Genomic DNA, 23,966 nt, shown 5'->3' with positions numbered 1-23,966 from the left:
TCAAAGCCCTGTTAATGCTCTTAACCTTGCTGCCTTGGCTCTCTGTAATGTGGAACATTTTGAGCTGCTGAACTCAGCTCAACAGACTACAGTGAATATAGATCGTCACTGAATAATACATGTTGCAAATATATGATGTTCCATAATAAAGTGTTGCTTTTTCCAGCAATATATTAAACCATTAAACTACCGTCATCCCTTCCAGGGTTGATAAAATACGTACCATTTTGTAGGAAGTTACAGAGACTGGTGGATACCATCAGAATGTGGAATTTCCACGACCAACTCAGGCTGGCTACCTTCAAAAGAAATAACGACATTCCAACGTTTATTTTGAGAAAGGAGCTTTTAACAGCGCCTGTGGCAAGAAATTTGAAGAAACATTAAAATACAAAGCAGTAGGTTATATAGTAATGTATTGGTAAGTTTCATAAAAACCTGAGATAAATATTTGTAATTTTATTTAAGGCAAACATACTGCGTAGTGTTTTTCCATCTTAGACAATTACATTTAACACCTTTGACCAAATCACCCACACTGTGCCTGACCTCGTAATATCTATACACATATTTCTAGGTGATATTCAAGTTGAGCAAATTTGAATGATATACTTGGAGTATATTGAACTACACTGTATTAAAATGTATGATTCTATTCTTTGATTCTTGCATACAGCAATTTGTTCAAGCGCTAAATGCTGCCATCGGGTCTAGAATATTGCGTTTACATCACAAAGTGGCTTTTGGTAATTTTGTGCTGAAATATTAGGCAACTGTGGGAATGTATCTGTTATAAAGAGACACACACGCTGTCTGTTTCATGACCTCTAAGGTTATGCTGTTGCTTAGAGTTCTTAAAGAATGAACACTTTGCACTTTTAAAAAATAATCAATCTCATAAATATGTATTCTGCTCATGCCACAAACTTTATCCAGCCCTGATTGATAGCCACTAATACATTCCAGGGTTCACGTAAGTACAGATGGGATGGAAAATATATGCGTGGTGATTGGTGTTCAATACATTGTGCAGTAAATAGCACAGGGGATTTTCGAATCAGCAACTGTTTGCAGCCAATACGGGAACAAGACCAGAGATGCTTAGAACAATCAGCTGAGCGTTAGGCAGATACAACACAGCGGGTTCGCACAGTGGAGAATTTAAACAAATCATCTGGCTTCGAAGTGCACCTCGCCTGGTACAAGCGTCGTGGTAATTCCACCACCACCGTGGTGAGTGGCTGTTGTCTTTGTTAGAGTATTTGTATTGGTGTAAGTGTTGTTGTGGCCGTAGTTACAATGATTATCCTCTGAAACATACAGAATCAATAATATGTTGCATATCCGACTCACTGGGGAGTGAGGTGTATTCAGATAGGTGAAAAGGTCAGATATGTGAACTTCTAGAAAATATCTATCAAAAATGACAGTTTGCTAACATAATTTACCTTGCAAGCATAATTTACTGGACAATATGACATTTATATATGGGAATGTCTTCAATACAGTACATTGGAAGTAAGTAACTTATTCTCAGATTAAGGATACATTTCTACATGTAAATAGGTTGGATTTATGACCATTTATAGATGTTGACAATTATACCATACACAAACACTGCATTGGATATGGACAGTTAATTGGTCAGGACGGATATGTGACGGTCGGATTTGCGACATATTATTCATCAAAATTAGTTTTTGTGCCTCAAGGAAAACGGTACATTTGGCGCATTTATAGGTCTGCCATCACTAAATAAGTGATAGGGGGATGCATAGTGTTGGGGTGATTTATGGATAGGGTTGGGACTATTGATTGGCTGTGTTTTTGAACAGCAGTACATATTTCACACTCCAGGGTAACGGTTGAAGAGATGGTGGTCGTGACTCTCGAGAGGGGGCGCAGGAGAGTGATAGAAATGTAAATGGCGATTGGCAATAAAAATGTATTTGTGACAAATAGATTAACACGATTCGAGTAGACAAGTGATGATTTTATGGGGGTGCCTGGGAAGGCAGATAACCTCCTAATAAACAGCGGTCAGTAGCTCCTCTGTGTTGATCATTCATTCAGTTTATTTGTTTTTCAGTTTCATTTATTTGGTATAGCCCTGTGAGCCATTCGGCTCTTGAATCGGGTGCAATCGCAAAAAACAAAAACATGAACAAGAAAACGTCTGAAAGTGACTATGTGCAAACAGAAAATACAAGAAAAGACAGCAAAAAAAGAAAAGATAGCAAAAAATATTGCAGAAAAAGCACCGTACACAAACGCTTCATAGGTAGCGCTTGAGGGTGTTTTGGAAGCCACTGAAGTTGAAGTTAAAGAGGTCATCACATCCAATGCCGCTTATACCACCACACCGTGTCATCCCTTCCTTCCTTCTGCCAGATCCCACCACCTGACCTCACATTGAAAGTGTGGATGTGGCCAAGGGCTTCACTTCTCGCTGAATATTTTCAAATTGCGAGTGGACTGGGAGGTGGATGGATGGTAGCCACAGCGAGCGATACAAGATGCGGTGTGCCTTGGCGTGGACATATTTTACAGATCGCCAAACACGACAGACCTGGCTGAAATTGTCCATAGATAAGCCCCCCCCCCCCCTCTTATTAGGTCGTGGCCCCCTTCATTGCCCTGATTACTGTTGCTGACAAGCGCTATTGATAGAGATACCTGGATGGATCTAGAGCAGTGTTTTTCATTGCAATGCTCGCTGCTGTCAAACCCCCAACAGTTTCAAATGTGTGGCGGCTCTCACACTGATCTGATGTCTTAGGGGCCGTCCATAAATGACGTCACGCGATTTTGGACTATTTTTACCCCCCCCCCCTTCGTCACACGGCGTCACAAAAAGTCAGACCCCCACCCTCAAATATGACGTTACAAAGCTCTGCCCCCCCCCCCAAAACCATATTTCCATTTTGAAAATAAAACATGTTTCAAATCGCTTTAAACTATTGTCATTGTAGTGCGTATTTAATGTGGCGCTGCACTCTGATGTTGTAGGAGTGTTGTTATTCAATTAGTCATGTTATAATGATTCTATATTTATTTAAAGTTGCGCATTTTGATGTGACGTCACATTTCTCAAACACCCCCACCACCCCCTCGTCACAAATGTCTGCCCCCCTAGGTGCATGACGTCATTTATGGACGGCCCCTAATGTCACATAACAGTGGAAAACCGCCAATAATGATGCATTTCAAAATCTCCACCAAATGAACACCAAACAGTGGGTCGTACTGCTCTGCTAGAGACCGGGATAGATATAATTACATGCCACTAATACCATAATCAGTAAGACGCTAGAACATTTCAAACACAATTGCTTAGACTTCTTAATTTGAATCATTATTTGGTGGAACTGTGTTGGCAGGCTGATCCAGCCTGCTCCCCACGCTGCTCCAGCCTGCTCCAGGCTGGATCAGCCTGCTCCAGGCTGGAGCAGGCTGGAGCAGGCTGGAGCAGGCTGGAGCATCCTGGAACATCCTGGAGCAGGCTGATCCAGCCTGGAGCAGGCTGGAGCAGCGTGGGTGCCTCGTGCAGGCTTGATCCAGCCTGGAGCAGGCTGGAGCATCCTGGAGCAGGCTGGAGCATCCTGGAGCAGGCTGATCCAGCCTGGAGCAGGCTGGATCATCCTGGAGCAGGCTGGAGCATCCTGGAGCAGGCTGGAGCAGGCTGGAGCAGCGTGGGTGCCTGGTGCAGGCTGGAGCGGGCTGAGTGAATGCGCGGCTCCACAATTGGCCGCGCGCGTCCCGTTACGAGGCGCGCATTGGTGGAAGCGGCGCTGGGCGGAGGGTGGCGCTCCGCGTGGCGTCTGCAGAGGGCGGGCGAGCGAGCGAGTGGTGGTGGTGTTGGTGGTGGGGGGTATTACTACAGGCGTGCCGCTGCTCCTCGTGTAAGAGAGAGGGAGGAGGGGAGAGAGACGCTCCATCCCTCGCTCGCTCGCTAAGGTCGGGGACGATTGTTGCGGCTCTCCCGCATCGCTCCGCGCTTCGGCGAGAGAGCCCCGCGTTGGTCGTGGCATTGAGGTGAGTTGCCCTTTGTTGCTCGGCTTGAATGGTGTAGTCCGTGTGTGTGTAGTCTGTGTAGTGTGTAGTCTGTGTGTGGTGTGTGTTGTGTGTAGTCTGTGTAGTGTGTGTGTGTTGTGTGTAGTCTGTGTGTCTGTTGTGTGTATTCCGTGTGTGTGGTGTGTGTAGTGTGTGTGTAGACCGTGTGTGTATGTTGTGTGGAGTGTGTGTGTAGTCTGTGTGTTGTGTGTAGTCTGTGTGTTGTGTGTGTGTAGTCCATGTGTGTGTTGTGTGTAGTCCGTAGTCTGTGTAGTGTGTGTTGTGTGTAGTCTGTGTGTTGTGTGTGTTGTGTGTAGTCTGTGTGTGTGTAGTCTGTGTGTATGTTGTGTGTAGTCTGTGTGTGTGTTGTGTGTAGTCTGTGTGTGTAGTTTGTGTGTGTAGTGTGTAGTCTGTGCGTGTAGTTTGTGTGTGTAGTGTGTAGTCTGTGTGTGTGTTGTGTGTAGTCTGTGTGTGTTGTGTGTGTGTAGTCCATGTGTGTGTTGTGTGTAGTCCGTAGTCTGTGTAGTGTGTGTTGTGTGTAGTCTGTGTGTTGTGTGTGTTGTGTGTAGTCTGTGTGTGTGTAGTCTGTGTGTATGTTGTGTGTAGTCTGTGTGTGTGTTGTGTGTAGTCTGTGTGTGTAGTTTGTGTGTGTAGTGTGTAGTCTGTGCGTGTAGTTTGTGTGTGTAGTGTGTAGTCTGTGTGTGTGTTGTGTGTAGTCTGTGTGTGTTGTGTGTGTGTAGTGTACCGGTGACCCAAATTCGATTCCCTCTCACGGCCATTCAACACCGGTGACTATTATCTGAACCGGTCCGGGGCCTCCCCTAGGTCGACTCAGCCTCAAACGAGTTTACCTGGTGCGGTGTGTTAAAACATCGCCACTGGGGAGACAAAGGCGGCCGGGCGTGGTGCTGACCACCCACCCCCTCGTGTGCCACAGCGCCGGCCTTCACAGCACTTGCCCCTACAGTCTGTCGCAGGCTACCCGGGGGATCTTTGTTTTAAGGGTGGAGCGGTGGCGCTGTGGTTAGCGTCATTTACGTTACAAACCCTGCGGCCACCTGAGTTGGATTCCCGGTCCAACATCACTGGGCGCACGCGATTCTCCGAACCGGTCCTGAACCTCCTTTTAGGTCGACTCAGCCGCAAGTAAGTCGCCTGTGCGGTGTGTAACCATCAGCACTGGGGAGACAAAGGCGGCTCGCTCACAGACACTTGCTGTGTGTTGGGGGGGGGTCTGTGGTTCGTTCTCTATTGTCTCGTGTTCGCTTATCCGAGTCAGGTTGTCAGTAAACACGTCGTGTTGTAGAGCAGCAGTAGCATTGTGATCACAACCACCATGTCTCACCATCACCACCATGCATCACCATCACCACCATCACCACCATCATCACCGTGTCTCACCATCACCACCATGTCTCACCATAATCACCATCACCACCACGCATCACCACCACGCATCACCATCACCACCATGCCTCACCATCACCACCGTACACCACCATCACCACCGTGCATCAACATCACCATCACCGTCATCACCACCATGCATCACCATGTTTAACATCCAGTCCATTCAGCACCCCCTCCCCCTGACCGGCGTGGTGAAGTATGACCAAATAACCCCTCCGTGCGGGGAGAAGCCCTTCATTCTGATCAAGCCACGCGCCCTGCGAATTCACTCGCCCACAGTGCTGCTGCTTCGTGCACGGCCATGTGGTTACGTGCTTGCTGCTGCTGCTGGTTGTTGTTGTTGTTATCCTCCTCCACCACCACTGTGCTCTTGTTTGGATGTTGCCGCACACAGTAAACACCCCACGACGCTACGGTGATATTTGCCCGGCACGGTGGATTGCAGTTTACTGCTGTAAGACGCAGTGTTTCATCATCATCGTACGCCAATAATACGGTGAACATTTTATCTTCACAAATATGAATGCACCACGTAGGCTGTTCTTTACCGATGACCGGTGTCTACGTACAGTGCGGTGCTGTAGAGGCTTTGTGAACGTCGTGTTCACGGGCACAATGTTGGGTGGCTGGCTGCGGCACTCACGGGACAGGATATATACAGTCTACATATTTATTTAAATGAATATTTATTCGTGAAGAAATACGACACCAATTAAATATCAGATCCGTTTACCGGAGTGGCTATGTCCACCCTGCCCGGCATTGCCCTGTGCATGTTTGTTTCTCTGCCTGTGCTTGTAGACGTGCCGTGTGGCTTGCATGGTGGACACAACCCACGACACAACGTGGTGGTGGTGGTGGGGTGGGTGCCCAATGTAACGCAATGCACGTGGCAACGTTTGTCTTATATACACCACGGTCAATGCGCTCTCTGTTCGCGTGATAAATGTATTTTAACCATCAGTTATTTCTTTCGACATAATACGTATAGGCTGTACTTGGGTTTTGACGGTATTATTGAAGCCCTCTCCTGGCTAGCAAGGCCTCAGCGTCACATTCATTTAGCTTCTGAATACATTGCTGCCATACACAAGCAGAGAGTGGAACTGCATTTTAATTTAATTGGTCCACACCAGAGACAGATTTCTTTCGAGCCTCGTCTCTAACGGTGTTAGACCACAGGACGCCAAAAGGTGTACAGCACAAAGACAATGCACTATCAGAGTAATGAGAGCTCGGGGTGAGCAGATACATCATGGGACCTCCTTTGCCATTACCAAAATATGAGAATAGGTTTACTCTGATAGTGCTTGACAATGCATATATTATCAGAGTATGTTTTTGTTTGCATTCTGACCACAAGTATTGTGGTTAATGCAGACATGATTCCTTGTAAAAGGTTTCAGTTTGGTGTTTTAATGTCATACAATAAAATGCATAGGAGTATTGCGCTACGATGGGAGGAAACAATTTAAAAACTAAATAAATATTGAACTACCCGGCTGTAAATGAACGTGAATGGTGATGAATATTTTCATGTCACAAACTTGCACCAATATTGTAGGAGCCAGAGAACATTCCAGACACCCCGAGGTGCACAGGGAATGCCGTGACACCTAGCCAGAGAGTTGTGTCTGGGCCTGCCATCAGGAAGGGCCTTAATGGTGGTAGGCAGTCGATCGACAACTCAATCCCGGGGTATCTTGATGGTGTCATAAATGTTGGATCAGGTCAATTAATTCGTGATAGAGGTGTTTCTGAAGCAGACAATATACTGTATTTCCAAGTCTACAAATTTTTTTTTTGAAAGCATGGCTGACAAGATGGTGTTGCATAGACATTTTCTCAGCCCTTTTGTGTCATACTGGGAAAGGAGATACCAATTAGTTTTACGTGACAACTCAGCTCCGAAACAAGCACACCAGTAAGGTGAACCCGTTAAGTCTGGTGAAATTCTGCCCTTGAGCGATGGCGTCACTACGATAAGCTCACCAAATTCCTATCTGCAGCAATGATTGGCTGTGTGAATGTATCCTCTGTTTTGTGTCTACAGAGACTTCACTTGTGATCCGTTGTTGCATCAGCCATACTATTGTGGGGATAATGTATGCACTGTCTGCCCTGGGTAACTATTTAAGTTCAGTGATTAACAGATATATGTAGATTTAAGGCTTTCGTGACTGCAGGGATTCATCTTCTTGGTTCTTTCGGTAAAGTCACGTAGAAGGGAAGTAATAAAACAATAAAAATAAAACATAAAATACAATTCTCACGACGTTTCGGCCACAACGCAAGCAGCCGTCCTCAACAGACCTGTTTCTTCACCTGAGGACGGCTGCTTGCGTTGTGGCCGAAACGTCGTGAGAATTATTTTATTATGTTTTATTTGTATTATTTTATTACTTCCCTTCTACGTGACTTTACCGAAAGAACCAAGAAGAGATATATGTAGGTCAAGTATTTTTCGATTTAAACTTTCGTGACTGCAGGGATTCATATTCTTGGTTCTTTCGCTAAAGTCACGTAGAAGGGAAATAATAAAATAATAAAAATAAAACAAAATACAATTCTCACGACGTTTCGGCCACAACGCAAGCAGCCGTCCTCAGGTGAAGAACAGAGCTGTCGGAAAGACAGCGTCCTTGCTTGTGTTGTGGCCGAAACGTCGTGAGAATTTTATTTTATTCTGTTTTATTTTTATTATTTCCCTTCTACGTGACTTTACCGAAAGAACCAAGAATATAGGTCAAGTATGTCTACAAGGGAAATTCAAGTTTGGTGCATCTTGGCTCCCTTGTATGTCCCACAGCCCTTCCTCTTAAAACTTAGTGAGTGGGCTTAGACAGGAAATATCACCAGCAGGGGTGGTGGCTGATGGTGACGGAATGGCAGCCAAAATAGAGAAAGATCCCCAAGAGGATGCCCACTGTGAAGATGGCACGATTGATATCAGCTCATGCACAGGAACGAGGTGGATTTTGGCATCGCAGGACCACAAGGAATGGCGTTGACGCGGGGAAGCCGTCAGCTGGCAGCGGGTGCATCGTGGCTAATGTTGATATGCACTTCAAAACAATTTTGATTGACTGACATCTGAATTCTAACCATGTTTCGGGAAGGCCTTTACGTTTGAAATTCGATACAAATAATGTCTAAGCTGAAAACTAGTTTTGAAAATCAAACTTTTCAAATGTGCACCCCTATCGATATATTGCCGAGAGGTTGATTGTTTTTTACTCGTATGGTAGAGTCGGCCTAAAGTTATACGTTTCTTAAAGTGTCGTGCGAAATACTATACGTCATATATGATGTCCATAGCCATAGCAGACAAAGCCTTCTCTATACATGAGTCGTACATAATTCTGTACGCACATATATGCACTAACACTTTGAAAGGTGTAGTTGATCTACTTGAACACATAGGATATACATATTTCATGAATTAATCAATGCATGGCCATTATGTTTGAGTCAGGTTGCAGACATATGCTAGAGCGAATGCTGCATCATCATCATCATGATCATCAGCCGTAATCAATTGCTGGGCGAATGTTTCCCAAAACTGTCGCCGGTCTCACGGTCCTGCAATACGTATAACAGTCCGCTTAGCACCTTCACACGAGCTGCGTTTACACCACTTTTGCAAAAGGTTTGGTTGCTAGTATTTTATTTCAACGATAACATTGTTCACATACATGAACAAAGACCCCAGTATAGCCTTAACAGACTGTTGGGGAAAGTGCTGTTAGCAAGCACCTATGAAGGCTGACACGGCACACGAGGGGGTGGGTGGTGGCCGACACCATGCCCCCCCCCCCGCCTTTGTTTCTCCAGTGGCGATATTTTTACACACTGCACCAGGTACTCATTTGAGGCTGAGTCGACCTAGGGGAAGGCCCGGACCGGTTCAGATAATCGTCACTGGTGTTGATTGGCCGTGAGCGGGAATTGAACTCGGGTCGCCGGGTTGGTAGCGCGCTAACCGCTACACTACTGCTCCTCACATATATGAACACATGCACGCATCCCTCATGCAGTCCAAGGCGAGAACACTTGTAGTCCATCACCCTCATTGTCTCACCGATCCATCGCACCCCTTGCCCTTTAACCTCTCCTCGCTCGGGGCGTTTAGGAGGGGATGGTGCAGGGAGTCTCATGCAGCTTCCAGTGGAGCGACAGTCACCGGGGAGCTTGGCAGTGAATGGTACAGCGATGTGAAATTATCGGTGACAAAAATTGTGGATCCTATTATCCACGATGTTGTCCATGATTTTGACTCCACTCACACGCGAAAAAATACGGATAGTCATGGGCAATATACCGTAATTAAGAATTGGGGTGAGGTTAACCTGGATATTTTCGCGGACCCTACAACTCCCGCTGATGGGAGTCACGGGTAATAGGGTCGCAGTGGAGTTCTACCAGATGAGGCTTGTGCGTTTGATTAAATTCCGAGCGACTTTTATACAGTACAGTATCTACGGTGTTGTATGATCATTACATTGCTGTGAATGTGACAGTTTTGTTTTGATGTCAAGCTGTACTTTTTTTCACTGTATTGCTCTGGAGGTTCCTAATGAGGCGGTGTCGGGTACAATTTACTGCCCCTGCTTCCTCTCACTCAGGATTTGGCTGCGATCCCAGCCGTTACAGCAGCAGCAGCAGCTTGGACAGTGCAGGGTTGTTCCCTTCACTCGGAGACTACATCACCTTCCTCCCTTCCTCTCCCTGCCTCCGGAAACTTGAGCGCTGAATCCTGTGGTGGTGCACGGCTTGCTTCTACCCGGTATGTGTACGGTGTTTTTTCTGTTTTTTCTGCAATATTTTGCTGTCTTTTCTTGGATTTTCTGTTTGCACTTAGTCACATTTTCACTTTAAGATGTTTTCTTGTTCATGTATTTGTTTTTTGTTTGTTGCGGTTGCACCCGATTCAAGAGCCGAATGGCTCACAGGGCTATACCTAATACATGAACTTGAACTTGATGTACCTTCTCGGTTGGCCGGTGGGATTTCGCGATGCGCCGAGTTGGAACGGTGTCACTCCGGGGTTGGGGAACTTTTTCCGTGCCGATGGTGGAATAGTACTTTGAAATACTTTTTGGCGGGCCACAATAATACACACCTTACCGTTGTCCAGTAGTGCTGTCACGCAAAAAGTAACACGCGCCCACCTTTATCGTACTAGTGAGACGCCTTTGCCTGCTTTACTCTCCCCAACACGTTGATGCCGAGTCGCAGGTCCGAAGCAAACGTGCGGCTCGGGTGCTTGCAATGACGGATAAATAAGTTGTGAGAAGGTGAGAAGTGGTAGCCCTCGTACGGCTGTGGAGCCGCATGAAATGAAGTCGCAGGATGTATCCCGGCCCACAGAATATAGGTTCCCCAACCCTACTGAAGTACATGTCAACTTAATTTTCCCGGCTTTGCATTTCCACATCTTCCTGTACGAGTGAAGCGCCTCTTATCCAACGCTGGTATGGGAGGCCACTGTGGGCAGATCTGTGTTATCCACGTTTGTCCTCGCGTTTTATTCTTATCTACGTAAAGAAATGTACAAAATGACTAATGATGGCATATATTTTCTGTCACGTCCGGGTTACTCTTATCCGTGCTCGGCATGGATAACAGGCTTCATGATGTACTACTGTACTTCCGGGAGAATACTTATGGTCAATTTAGATTGGGTGTAAAGCGACAACAGGATGAGCGGCGAAGATAAGTCATATAAGAGGAGTTTTGAAGTAATCACGATTGCAAATCGCTTCATGGAATTGGGGACGATGTTAGTACTGTACATGCTTTCATTAATTCACTCTGTTTCTCGAAGTATTTATTCAAGTGCTGCTCTGGGGGTCTTTATGGACATCTGTGAAAAAAATGCTTCATAGCTCATCGGATTTCTCAAGGATAAATACATAATTTTTTTGTGCTTAGTTTGTTGTCCTTACCACGTACCTCCGATTAGCATAATTGGCTACGTACAGTGTGAAAGAAGGTCAAGATACATTTTCATTCTGAGTCCCCAGGGCTGTTCTTCTACCATGGCACAGAAATTTTCAGTTTTTTATTTCCTCTCCTCAATCACGTTCCTTTATAATGGAAACTAAGGTAATGTTACAGTGATACAGGGAATAACAATACATGCACTGTACAGTTGTTACCATGAACTAAGAAAGGAATTGGTCAGTCTAGTTTAATTTTAGGTCAAAACTGCTGAGTTTCAAAAGTTATTGGGAGGATGTGGGATGAAGCTCTGAGCACAGTTACAAGCTGAATAGGGGTCTCGCAAGTGAATAACCAAGCTATCCAGTTATCATTCTTTATGCAGCGCATTGCACCTACATTTACATGTGTTGTGCGAGAGGATAACCCCGGTGATACGAGTGTTTTTACGAGCAGATGTGAGTTGTCATCTTACTACGTGAACACTTTCCGACAACGTCCTTGACACGTTACTTCACGTGACACGAACCTCGCGTGGTGATATTTCATGCAATGTGGGTGCGGTGCAGTTTCTTTCAATGTCAAATTTTTATTTTAGTCCTTTCAGCGCTGCTGGGCACTTGCATGTATGTTCAACTTTTCCACAGTACGTAGCCAACCGTGCTAATCGGAGGTGCAGGGGAAGGACAACAAACTAAACACAAAGCCTGCGAGAAACATTTATAATGCACAGTGGTGCTGCACGCGTAGGGCTATGTGACTGGCCTTCATGCAACAGATTATAGAAACAATGTGTGTTTCCGTTGAGAAAAATGTGTTTTTACATGACATAAGCAGTTCTTTGATGATGCACATATGGCGGTCTGTGTCACGCACTTTCAGATGCGCTTCTGTGGCTGTCTGGAATGCTCTTCCTTCCGATATTAGGAAGCCACTGGAGCTTATACACTTTGAAATCTAGATTGAAAACTAATATCTTTAGAACTGTTTTTTGTGTTCAGTTTCTTGTAGCACGGTTTGCTATGTACGGTGCAAAAGAAGTTCAGCGTACATACATGAAAGAGCCCATGCTTGTTGTTCGCTGAAGGAGGCGATGTCTGGGAGGGGTTGAGAAGCCCGATTGTGAAATTTTACCCTTGAGTCCAGCACTGTGCTATATACTCGGGGTTGTAAAGATGCGTTCATTCTTCCATTAATATAATTTCTTAAGTGCACGATACATGTATCGAATGGCACGTGCAAATATCAACGTTCTTCAATTTGTGTATGTAGTATGTAATGGTTTAATGTGACCCCCTCCAGTCACAAGGGGACGTTTCGTTAACTGCAGCGTTGAAAAATTAACGGGATCGAATCGTGACCAAATATAGCGACAATTCATTTAATTTTGGTTATAAATGTGGATAATGGGATACATGTCTTGCCACTTTCTGGCGACTGCCCTTATCCACAGATAATTCTCGATAACAGTAAGAATTTACAATGAGATTAAATCTTTTTTCCGCAGATCAATTTGAATGGATTGGTAAACAGGAATACTGGACAGTGTTGGTTAATAGGAGGACAGAGAAGAGGATGGTCACTTTTTTTGCATTCGCCTCAATCTAAGAGTGGTATCTGGTAAATGTATATGAAAAAACACATTCCTGTGGAGGGAGCTGGTAGGAACGTTGGGTTGCTCGGTCAATGGCCAGGGTCAACGGCGGCGTGGTGTATTCCGCAAATCTGTCCGACTGTGAAGGCGGGCACAAGCCGGCGTGAGTAGGTTAAACGTTGAGTTTTATAAGGGCACCACGGGGTGACCAGTCCCTCCCCACACAGGCCCACCCCCCACCCAGCCCCACCCTCCCCACCCAGCCCCTCCCCACCCTCCCCTCCCCACCCAGCCCCTCCCCACCCTCTCCACCCAGCCCCTCCCCACCCTCCCCTCTCCACCCAGCCCCACCCCTCCCATTTTTGTATGCACGACGGACGGCCACAATAATCCCCTGTGGGCTGGTGTAACCAGGAGGTTCCTACCAGTATAAATAAAAAATTGTCACTAGCGTTTCATTATGCGATTCATTTTTTTGGCTTGGATCCGAGTGGTGGAGTGACACAGTAAATTTTTGCTTCAATCTTATCTCATTGCCTTCTCATACCGCTTTAATACGCTCAGGCCCTCTGCCCAATATGCTTCGCATAATTAACATCAATCAACACATGCATATCACTCTCAAACTGGTATTACATGTTGTAATTCTGTCTGGGGTCCCATATGCCAGTCTTGGAATCTATCTGAATTCATAGCATTTCTAATGAAGTGACGTTTAATGAGAGAGCTATTGTGGCGTGATGGCTTAGAGGATTTTTTTTCCATCTGGTTGTGAAAATGTAAACCAATTTGCATATGGAAAAAGGTTTAGATTAAAGCTTATACAGTATTTGTGTTTCAGACGTTTGTACAAGCATAAGAATAGAGACTTATGGCAACGATTTAGCTTCTCACGAGCAGGATTTATATACAGTACTGCGCTGTGATTAGATATACACTGGTCCATCGCGGGTTTGTGACTTTGCCAAAATTCCTTATTTGAAAAAATTGCACGAATGTTTTGGCTGAGACATTAATACAAGAACTGCCAGTGTGAAAACACAATTGGTGTATTCAGGTTTATCCCATAATAAAGGTGATCACATTAGGGTCGAAAAATGGTTCACTTGACAGTCGACATACAGCACTACTGTATGTGTGCATGCATATGTATTTTTATTGGTTTATCAATAATTGATGTGCATATGCAGTAATACGTGAGCGCAGCGTCTAATTCCTTATTCTGTTTCGTATACCTCAAGCCACCTTACATGCAGGATAACTATTCTTCATCGTGATGTGAATCCTATTATTCTTGGGGTCATTTGTGATTCTATGCCACTTGTCCATAGGAAAAGCCACGAGTTTTTTGTGTTTTTTTTTTAAGACTAGCACGGTAGATAACACATTCCTGCAGAGGGAGCTGGTAGGAACGTTGGGTTGCTCGGTCAATGACCAGAGTCAACGGCGGCGTGGTGTATTCCGCAAATATGGCCGACTGTGAGGGAGGGCACAAGCCGGCGTGAGTAGGTTAAACGTTGAGTTTTATAAGGGCACCACGGGGTGACCAGCCCCTCCCCACCCAGCCCCACCCCTCCCACCCCCACCCAGCCCCACCCTCCCCACCCCCACCCAGCCCCACTTTCGCCACCCAGCCCCTCCCCACCCTCCCCACCCAGCCCCTCCCCACCCAGTGCCTCCCCACCCAGCCCCTCCCTGCACGACGGACGGATGGACACAATAATCCCCTGTGGGCTGGTGTAACCAGGAGGTTCCTACCAGTAAAAAGAGTTTCAATGGGTAATGAAGCTCCTGCGGATAATGAGTGGCGGCTAAGATGACTTCTCTCACACCATTTTTTATTTCCCAGGTTCACACCCTAACAGCGAGAGCAAAGGTGAACAATGGGGAGTTGCATTGTTTCCTAAAGCCCAACAGAGTTGAAGTTGAGATGCATCTCAACTCGGAAATGAGTTTGAAAGTCTTGGTACTTCCACTGAGAAGGAGTGACCCTTTTGGCCATAAGAAGTGCCAATCCAGAACATCTCTGATCCCACCTTGGAAACATCAATGCAAAGTGTAGTGCAGTGTAACGTGAACTTTGCGTAAACACGAATGGGAAAACTCAAAGGAGATTTAATGGTGCTAAATATGGAACGTTTGATAGGAGGGGATGTGTTGATATAATCGGGTTAAGCACTTGAGTTATCACCTGGTTAAACAATACATTTGTTGGGGGAGCACGTAGGCCCTGTCGACAGGGTATTTTGGCCTAGTCTTCCACACTGACAAAACGTCTTGGAAGAGGTCAGAGTACCCACACTTTATCCCTCCATACTTGGCCTGCGGGGTGGACAGATGTGGGGGATTTTAGAAATTTGCCCGCTTTGCTAACTGTTGTGCGGGGAGATTGAATCAGCAATGTTCGGATTTATTTATTAATTGGACTAGAGCATCCCAAGCTACACTATTTCATTTACCAATAATGGAGAAGTCTGTCATAAAAAAAACTAGCCATAGCACACTGTACATAGCCGATCTGCCACCCACATTTCTTTGCTTTTCATTTTAACTACAGTAAGTACTTTTAATCTACAATAAATTGAACCAATAAAATGGCCACATACTAAACTCTGTGTGTGATGGCATTGTTGGCTGATCATTGCATGAACGTTGGAGGGTAATGAATGTGGTTAGAATAAATTGACCCAGATATATAATTATACAGTGTGTTCAGTTCATACAATGAACAAACCGAAGGAAATTCTTTTGCAGCATTGGGAATTCGAGGCCACTTACCTTTGTAAATTGTAAGAATTTCTGAACCGGATTTGATCTCCATTGATTCCGAACCAACTTGCATATGTTTGTGTTTGTCACTGGAATATTTGTGTTTCTTGTATGTTGTTGTTTTAAAATAACACTTTATTGAAAACTAAGGGGCCATGTAAAGTAGGGTGTATCTTATAATTTAATGCGTGGGCTGAAACTTGGAACTGGTTGCAACAAAACTATTTTTTAATTCTGGTAAGACTACATTATCTTACGGAAAACTATTCTAAAATAGTTGTTCATAGCCACCTTCTGGAAGATCATGCTCTAGATGACCGTATATTTTGAATTATAAAACACTTTTCTCTGACACTCCACTCTTATATTTCATAACTTAATAGTTTACACCTTTGTTGCCCAGTTTTTTTGGATGTCGTATATTTCAGGAAAAAATGTAATTTTTCAAAATGACCCCAAAAGTTTGGGGTGTGTATTACCCCTCCATCTGTCTTATAATCCGGATAATGCGTGCTCTTCCACGCCTTGATTTATTGCTTATCAGCTCGGGGTCTGTGGTTCAAGTCAAGAGCAAGGCCTAATCGTGCAGTTCATAAAATGCATTTAGAGGCAACTCCCAACTACATACACAGTTCAGAATATTCCTAGTTCATCAGTTGTTGTGTAGCAGTGGACGTCTGTAAGTGCATGGCAGTGCGTGAACGATTCATGAGCCTAAAGGCATTTCCACTCTGGCAGAAGCAGCGACATCTGTGATAATAATGATTGGGGAAATTCTGTTTTTTTCTTTTGTGGTGTGAATGTTTTAACTTTTCAAAAAGGTTATGTCTTCTCGGGGTTTAATAAATAGTCCCGCCACCTTCCCCTAGCCCCTCTCAAGATATTCGACGCATTTTTGGGATTCAGTGTCACAATTTGATTTGGCAATACAATTTTTTAAACATCTCCGCGATTGTAGTTGTCACATGACCTATAGGTATAGGCATAAAAAAAGTAAATTCTTAAACGTGATTTGCTGCACGTACGTTTCTCTTTGAAGTCAATATTAATTGTCAAATCAATGCATCGTTACATCCCTAATGGTTACTACTGCATTAGGTTAATTCTCAAACATGCTCAAGCATCTCCCTGAAATACTATTTCTCTCTGTCGAGCCATTCACTTACATTTGTCTAATGTACGTAACATTTACTTTGCAGAATAGTGCTTATGCAGATTGTTGAGAACTCAAATAGTGCAATGCTTTTTTTTGCATCTACTTTACCTTCCTCAGTGATTTTTTTTTATATTTTGGGAAAGACAACTTAAAGAAAAAAAGAAATACACGATATGTTGTAAATGAATACTCTGGTCGTGTAAAAATGGGCCAACTGACGTTGATTTTTGAGGCATTATTGCTGAGAAAATTGAACTGTGCCCCCTCACATCCGATGCGTGATGGACGGAGGGCAACTTTGACCCTGATGTGGTGTCAGTGGCGATTATTACAGAGTGTGTGCATGGGAGAATCATCGTACGACGGTTTTTCTGACACGTTTACAAACTCGGCCTTGGCTGGCACCGCGCCGTCCATCTACGTAATGAGGCGGTGAGGCGACGTCAAAAATGACTCGCACCCGCGACAAACACGCCAGGCTCGGGAGCTCTTCCTGCACTTTCGCACTTGAACTGCGCCAATGTCGTGGGATGCATCGCTTTGTGGGATTGCTTACTGTGTAATGTGCATGTTGGGGGAATATAATACAACCGTATTGCTGTCCGGTTGAATTGTTGATGAGGTGTCTGGCTTGAGTTAGAAACATAGCCAACTGTATTTTAATTAAAAAAAACTAAGAAAGGCCCAGTGTTAAAACGGAGACACGTTGAGAAGAGAGAAGCAAGACAAACGAATGGAGGGGATTACGGCACAAAGAACGAGAGAGTAATGAGAGTTTAACACGTAGGCTTACGCGATCTAACTCAAAAACCTCTATTATGGAGAGTAATGAGAGATGGAGAGAGAAAGAACAGGGACAGGTGGGGAGTGGAACACACAAAGGGAAGGGAAAGTATGAAAACAAGGAGCAAAAAAAACAACAGAAAAACAATAGCAGATGGAGAGGAGAGAAAGAAAGATGATGAGAAAACGGCCAAAATAATTGAGAAAAATAACAGAAGCGACAAAAGGCCACGACAAAACATGGAGCGACAACATGGAGAGACAGGTCTGGTCCCAGCAATAGGAATGTCGACTTTTCACCACTGGCTCAAGGGTGCAAGTGCATCACCACCAACTCGCACTCATTTGTGTAGGTTGTTAACTCTGGGATCCCCGATGCTACTTAGCGTGGTCCCATGCATTCACTGGTAATGCGGATTATTAAGGATACGAAATATGTTTAATTGCAGCCATGTGAGAAGCAGCCGATGAACCTTCTGCACTACAGCTCTCGTGTAGTTATTCTTGGCGAGACGGAGGCAAGTGCCCTGAGCTGTGTGCACTTGGCTACGGGACAAAACACCGCATAAAAAAAAATCTGAAATGGGTGACATCATCACCCGCTATTTATATTTGTATTGTTTCGGGGAAATGTCCCACCCTCTTATTCCTCCTTAGAGGTGGAGAGATCCATGGAGAAAATTACCACAGTCACTCTAGTGTGAGATCAAAAATAACTACGGACTCGGTGTAATGGTTTAGCTAGCGCAGTGGACTTGTGATCCAGAGGTCGCCATTTCAATTCGATCTCCTGGCGCGGCAATTGTAACAATGGACAAACGTCTCTAACCCCCCCCCTCTCTACTGCCAGTCATTGTCCTTCCAGCACCATAGATCGCTCGCTCGCTTGCTCGCGTGTCGAGGAACCTTCCTTTGTAAAATATAATGAACGAGGACCATTGTCCAAAAACATCACCTTATTGCTTTATATTTTAATGACAATTGTATTTATTTTTTTAAATGTATCAATTGTGTTTGTGCACCACTGCGTACACGCAGCAACATCACCAAACAATCTGTTCATGTTTTTATCTTAGTTAAAATAACTACAGAACCGTATCGGCATTCCCCCCCCCACCCCATTTTATTATTCGGGGTCTTGCTTTGCATTTAGGATCGGTGACGAACAGAAATTCGCCGTGCACCCAAAACGCACGCTGCACAGTCCAGACCCCCGCGGGGCGACACATGCAGATGCTTGCTTCGTCCTTCGCAGCCCGCTGTGTCGAGGGTTATTGAGATTTGATGGACCTGGTCTCTGAAAATAGATTATCTAGATGCAACGTTGCTGTAATTGCAAGCATGCCTAACTGCAGTATCTGCCGCAGCTATATATATGTACGGTCGAAGGTAATAATAATACACAATGGTAATAATTGCGGTGATGATATTCTAAGGCGGTGTTTCTCCTTGCTTCGGCTCTCTGTTCATGCTCTTTGGTTTTTTCGGTAAAGTCACGTAGATAGAAACATAATAAAAATTAACCGTTCACTTTGTTCAATTGCTTTGTCTCCTCCTCTTGTCACATCCTATTTTCATGGATTGCCTTTGCACGTCACCGTCACCCCCTGCTGCAGCGCAAGCTTCCTTCACACTCGTGATGGCCGTGGTGACCGTTAATCCAAACGTAACCAAGGGAATTATCCTTTTTTTGTTGCCAAAATACAAACTGACGAGATGATTTTTTTTACTCAGTTTACTGCAATTAGTATCACAAAAAAAAACCCCATTTGAGAGCATGTTTGAATGCATTAACATCGAGGGATACGTAGGTTGCAGTTGAGTGAGCAGCTGTCATTCAGCCACTTGGAGGTCAGGTTTATGAGGCCATTAATCGTACGAGACACCCACGTTCAGGGCAGTGCATTATCTTTGTGGCAGCATAACTCGTCAATTTTATAAACATCTTTGCCATAACTAGCTTCGGCTTTTTACGGGCACGTAGGCAGCGGGTAAAAAAAATTCTACAACAATATTCAACCAGGGAAGACCACTGATCTATGCAGCTTTTAACAACCAACCATGTCGCCTTATTTTCGTACGACGTTTCTCTCTTGGCGTTGTCTGGCTATTGCTGTAGGGATGGTGTAGACGGAACGGAGACTCGGGAGGAGCCATGAGCGTGACGTGGTGGTTCCTGGTTGGTGCAGGCGGCACGAGGCACCGGCTGCCACGTGAGCTCATCTTCGCTGGACGGGAGGACTGCGAGCTCGTGCTGCACGTAAGCACGCACGCGCCACATAATTCGCACCTGCCACGTTGTCATGTATATGTTGAACTTCTTTCACACCGCATGTAGCCAAACGTGCTAAATCGGAGTGCGATCAGTCGGTCCATATCCTCAAATCCCTTTGCTGGATTCACATCTGATGTGTTTTCGGGTTGTTACCGCACGGTAATCGCTGCTGGAAAGCGAACGAAGTTCATACATGTACACATCGCAGAACAACCGCGAAACCCCATCCAGCTGAATTGTAGTCGTTGAACACAGCATGATGGGTTAAACAGAAAGACCCACCACGAGGAAGAAAGTTTTAAAATACTGTATATATTTTAAACAGTGGTATGTATAAACATTGAGAAATGGAGGCAAATAAAGTTGAACACATCGAAATACAGAAAAAAAACCTAGACTACAAACTGCAGAGAGGCACAATATACACGTTATTAATGCGCTTGGCTGTGGGTTCAGTGGTCATCAGTTTGAAGCCACCTTAGCCCAATATCTGACTTGGCAATTTCCAATGGAAACCACATACACAGCTTTCTCTTCTAATTGAAGGTCAAATAAATCCCCTTGGCATTGTCCGCAAAAAAGCATGTGCCACTATTTGGAGAATATATTGCCCCTGATTAAGTTACACGAAATATTTTTGCTGAGCAAAGACGGCAAACGTTCGCAAACATGGTGTATGTATGTGTGTGTGTATATAAAGTGCCGCACTTGTGCAAGGTGAAAGCCAGCCGTAGGGCTCATGGCACTGTGGGTGGAGGAGCTATCCCGCACACTTGCACCGTGTTTATCACCAGGTGAGAACCAATTGAGACGAGAGAGAGAGAGAGACTCTTTTCCAATGGAGAGCCGGTGTGCAGGACAAAGAATGAACTCGTCTTGTACAAATGTATTTCAGAGCAGAAAAGTGAACAATGCAGCCCAAGCCCACTTACTTTTCCAACATTTTTAACGATGTCATTGTCACAACCTGTGCACGCATCTTCTCCAAACCCCTGTATTCCTCATTCTGCCTTTCGACTTACTTCTAAGCGTGCAACTCTCTATGCTTCTTTGCACGCTTAATTTAATGTTTACTTTTCTGAATGGCAATATATCTTTTTTCCCAAAAAATATTTTATGAACAAAATAATTCTGGTACACAAAGAGGATATGGAAAAAGGGGTTGGCACCAGTACAAACATATTACGGCTTACAGTGCAATGGAAATATTTCTAAACCGCGTGTTTCAAAACTGTGTCAATAAATTCTAGATTTGAAGCTTTCGTGACTGCAAGGATTCATACTCTTAGGTTTTTTCAGGGGCCTACCCTGGCTCCTCCCCCCTCAACCAGTATATATACAAGGTCGGGTCTCTTGGGATTTCTCTTTACTTGATACAGCAATCGTGCTGTGACTGTTCCACCTGAAGACGGAAGCTTGTGTTGCCTCCGAAACGTCGTGATTTATGATTTTATTTCTATTCTTTTATAATTTTTTTACCTACGTGACTTTACCGAAAAAACCTAAGAGTATGTTTCAATAAACTCTACAACCCTGTAGTAGAAGAAAAAAAGAGGGAGGTGGGGGGAAGGGGTGGGGGTGCCTAAATGCCCTAATGAATGCTTAAATGACGATTACAGGTCGTAAATATGGACATGACCTATTATGATGTTGGATGGACAGAAGTTTCATTATTGACGACATTCCAGTTTTGATCAGAAACCAAGAACATGGGAACATTGTGAATTTAGGTTGCATCACACCGAGGCAGTCGCTCCATGTAAAATAATGTAACGTGCTGCATGATAACATTAATTGAAAGTCCATTGTCAATTCACAGCCAAATAAAAAGCTGCCATTGCCATGCCACCCATGATGGTTCATATGACCTTATGTCACCGTATGTGGCTTGGTGAAGGGGGAGGCCACGACCGGTTAAGATGTGGCTCACCAGTGATATTAGATTAGCGCCGTTGGCTGCGTACGGTGCAACTGTAGTTCAACATACATTCATTCATGGCTGGGAATTACTAGGTCATTGTGTTAACCGCGAAACCACTTCTGCACATACGGTACTATATTGTACTGTATGTCTGTTTATTTTTATAGCTGTGCATTTTCAAATGTAGGTACAGTTACATCATGGGACCTCCTTTGCCAGTACCAAAATATGAGAATAGGTTTTCCCATTTTTTCTGGCAACAAAAGGGAAAACCTGTTTTCATATTTTGGTAATGGCAAAGGAGGTCCCATGATGTAGCTGCTCACCCCGAGCCCTCATTACTCTGATAGTGGCATTGTCCTTGTGCTGTACGCCTTTTGGCGTCCTCTGGTCTAACACCGTTTGAGACTAGGCTCGAAAGAAAGTTGTCTTTGGTGTGGACCAATCAGTTTCAAAGACAATGCATATTTTTGATTTAAAGCTTTCGTGACTGCAGGGATTCATATTTAACAATGCACATCATTGTTTTTTGTTTGCATTCTGACCATAAGTATTGTGGTTAATGCAGACATTATTCCTTGTAAAACGTTTCAGTTTGGTGTTTTAACGTCATACAATAAGATGCATGGGAGTATTGCGCTACGATGGGAGGAAACAATTCAAAACTAAATAATGAATGTTTTCTTCCTTTTTCTCTGCTTTTAAAACATGGCCATTGCCTGGATTTGTACCCTGCAGCTCTAAATGCACGTACCTTTATCATCGCACACGAATCTGTATGCCCTACACGCATGAATCTCGCCATTCGTTGCGACTGCTTAGACGATTATGCGTTGTTAAACTCGGAGCTGCCGCCTCGACGGGTCTGTGGAGTTGATGCGTGACTATTAGTGTTGTTTTCTTTTTACCCTGGGCAATGTGAAAGAAGCTATTGTGGGACCTTTCGAATATGAACCCCTTACCAAGCCTCCCAGCCCCCACACCCTTCTCAGCTTCATTTCGTTTTCCTTTATCACTGCCTCCCTGCCCTCCCTCGTCACCTCCCAAACTGCCTTGTGCAAGTCAGCTGACATGACATTCCTTCTTGGCCAGTCTGGTATAGTAAATCCACAAAAGAACACCCAACGCTTTCACACGAAAATCCCTGTTGGATATTTAAAGTCGTGCTGTCATGTGCCAGTCAGACATTGGTCGCGAAAGCCTACGTGGTAAATTGATGTGTGTGTGTGTACTTGAATATTAACCTTTCATAGAAATTTAATTAGTTTTTGCAGGACCTCGTAAGACATTGGGTGTTCTCACAGTTTTTTTCCCAAGTGTTTTTATGTGACCCACTGTTCTCATTTCCAAAGTGTGCCACTTTTTGTATCATTGTTTTTGCATTGTGTGGTTAATAAATTTAGGCTTCATATATTCAACAACCGTGAAGATCAGAATTTCGTTTTCCCCCGCCCTAATTTGCAAAAGTGTCTTGCCTGTGGCAGTCGCTTTGCATAAGGCAGCTGTAGCTAAGCGCGCTGTCTTGTAATGGAGATGCTTCTCGCCGTCACTCACCCAGAAGCTTGGCCAGCGCAGGGCAGTATAGCGCCCTCCAGGTCGACTGATCCGCCACAAGGCTCTCTGTTTGAAGGATTATTAACCCTTTCCCGTTCCGAGACGTCTGCAAGTTGCTGGGTGGGGTCCCGTTCACCGCTCAATCTTGGAACGCTCAATCTTGGAACGCGCAAGCCATTCAGTGTTACTTTTATTTAGAGAGGCATACCACCGCTGTTTTTAAAGACGTTGTACTCCCCGCAGAGAACTATAGCGACATGACTGCACTCCGTGATGGCTGGCACCAAACTGTGCCACACACCCTCCCACATGGCCTTTTACGTATGTAAACATCGTCGGAACGAATTGGGAGAAAAACTGATGACGTACACGCACACATACGTCATAAGAATGGGAAAGCGTTGAGTGTGCCTTCTTATTGGGTGTTACGAATCCAATGATTCGCTCACACCACTGGTTGTGGACGAGCCTCCACTGGAGGGAGCTCTAGAAAGCCTCTCTAGCGAGT

General features: G+C 44.7%; 1 protein-coding gene across 4 annotated transcripts in view; it reads left to right on the top strand.

The window, feature by feature from the left end:
• The first annotated feature begins 3,860 nt into the window (after positions 1-3,860).
• LOC144729589 (centrosomal protein of 170 kDa-like) overlaps positions 3,861-23,966 on the top strand; it is a 77,626-nt gene continuing 57,520 nt past the window's right edge. For 2 of the 4 annotated variants that reach the window (XM_078609949.1, XM_078609946.1), the window contains exons 1-3: positions 3,861-4,035; positions 10,089-10,249; positions 19,828-19,968. In XM_078609949.1, coding sequence (XP_078466075.1) covers positions 19,864-19,968 — 105 coding nt within the window. In that variant the 5' untranslated portion in view covers positions 3,861-4,035; positions 10,089-10,249; positions 19,828-19,863. The other 2 variants (XM_078609947.1, XM_078609948.1) reach the window with 2 other exon arrangements.

The sequence above is a fragment of the Lampetra planeri genome, chromosome 33, assembly GCF_965212315.1.
Source record: "Lampetra planeri chromosome 33, kcLamPlan1.2.h2, whole genome shotgun sequence".
NCBI lineage: Eukaryota > Metazoa > Chordata > Hyperoartia > Petromyzontiformes > Petromyzontidae > Lampetra > Lampetra planeri.
The sequence above is the reverse complement of the archived record's forward strand: the minus strand, read 5'-3'. Positions and strand labels throughout refer to the sequence as shown.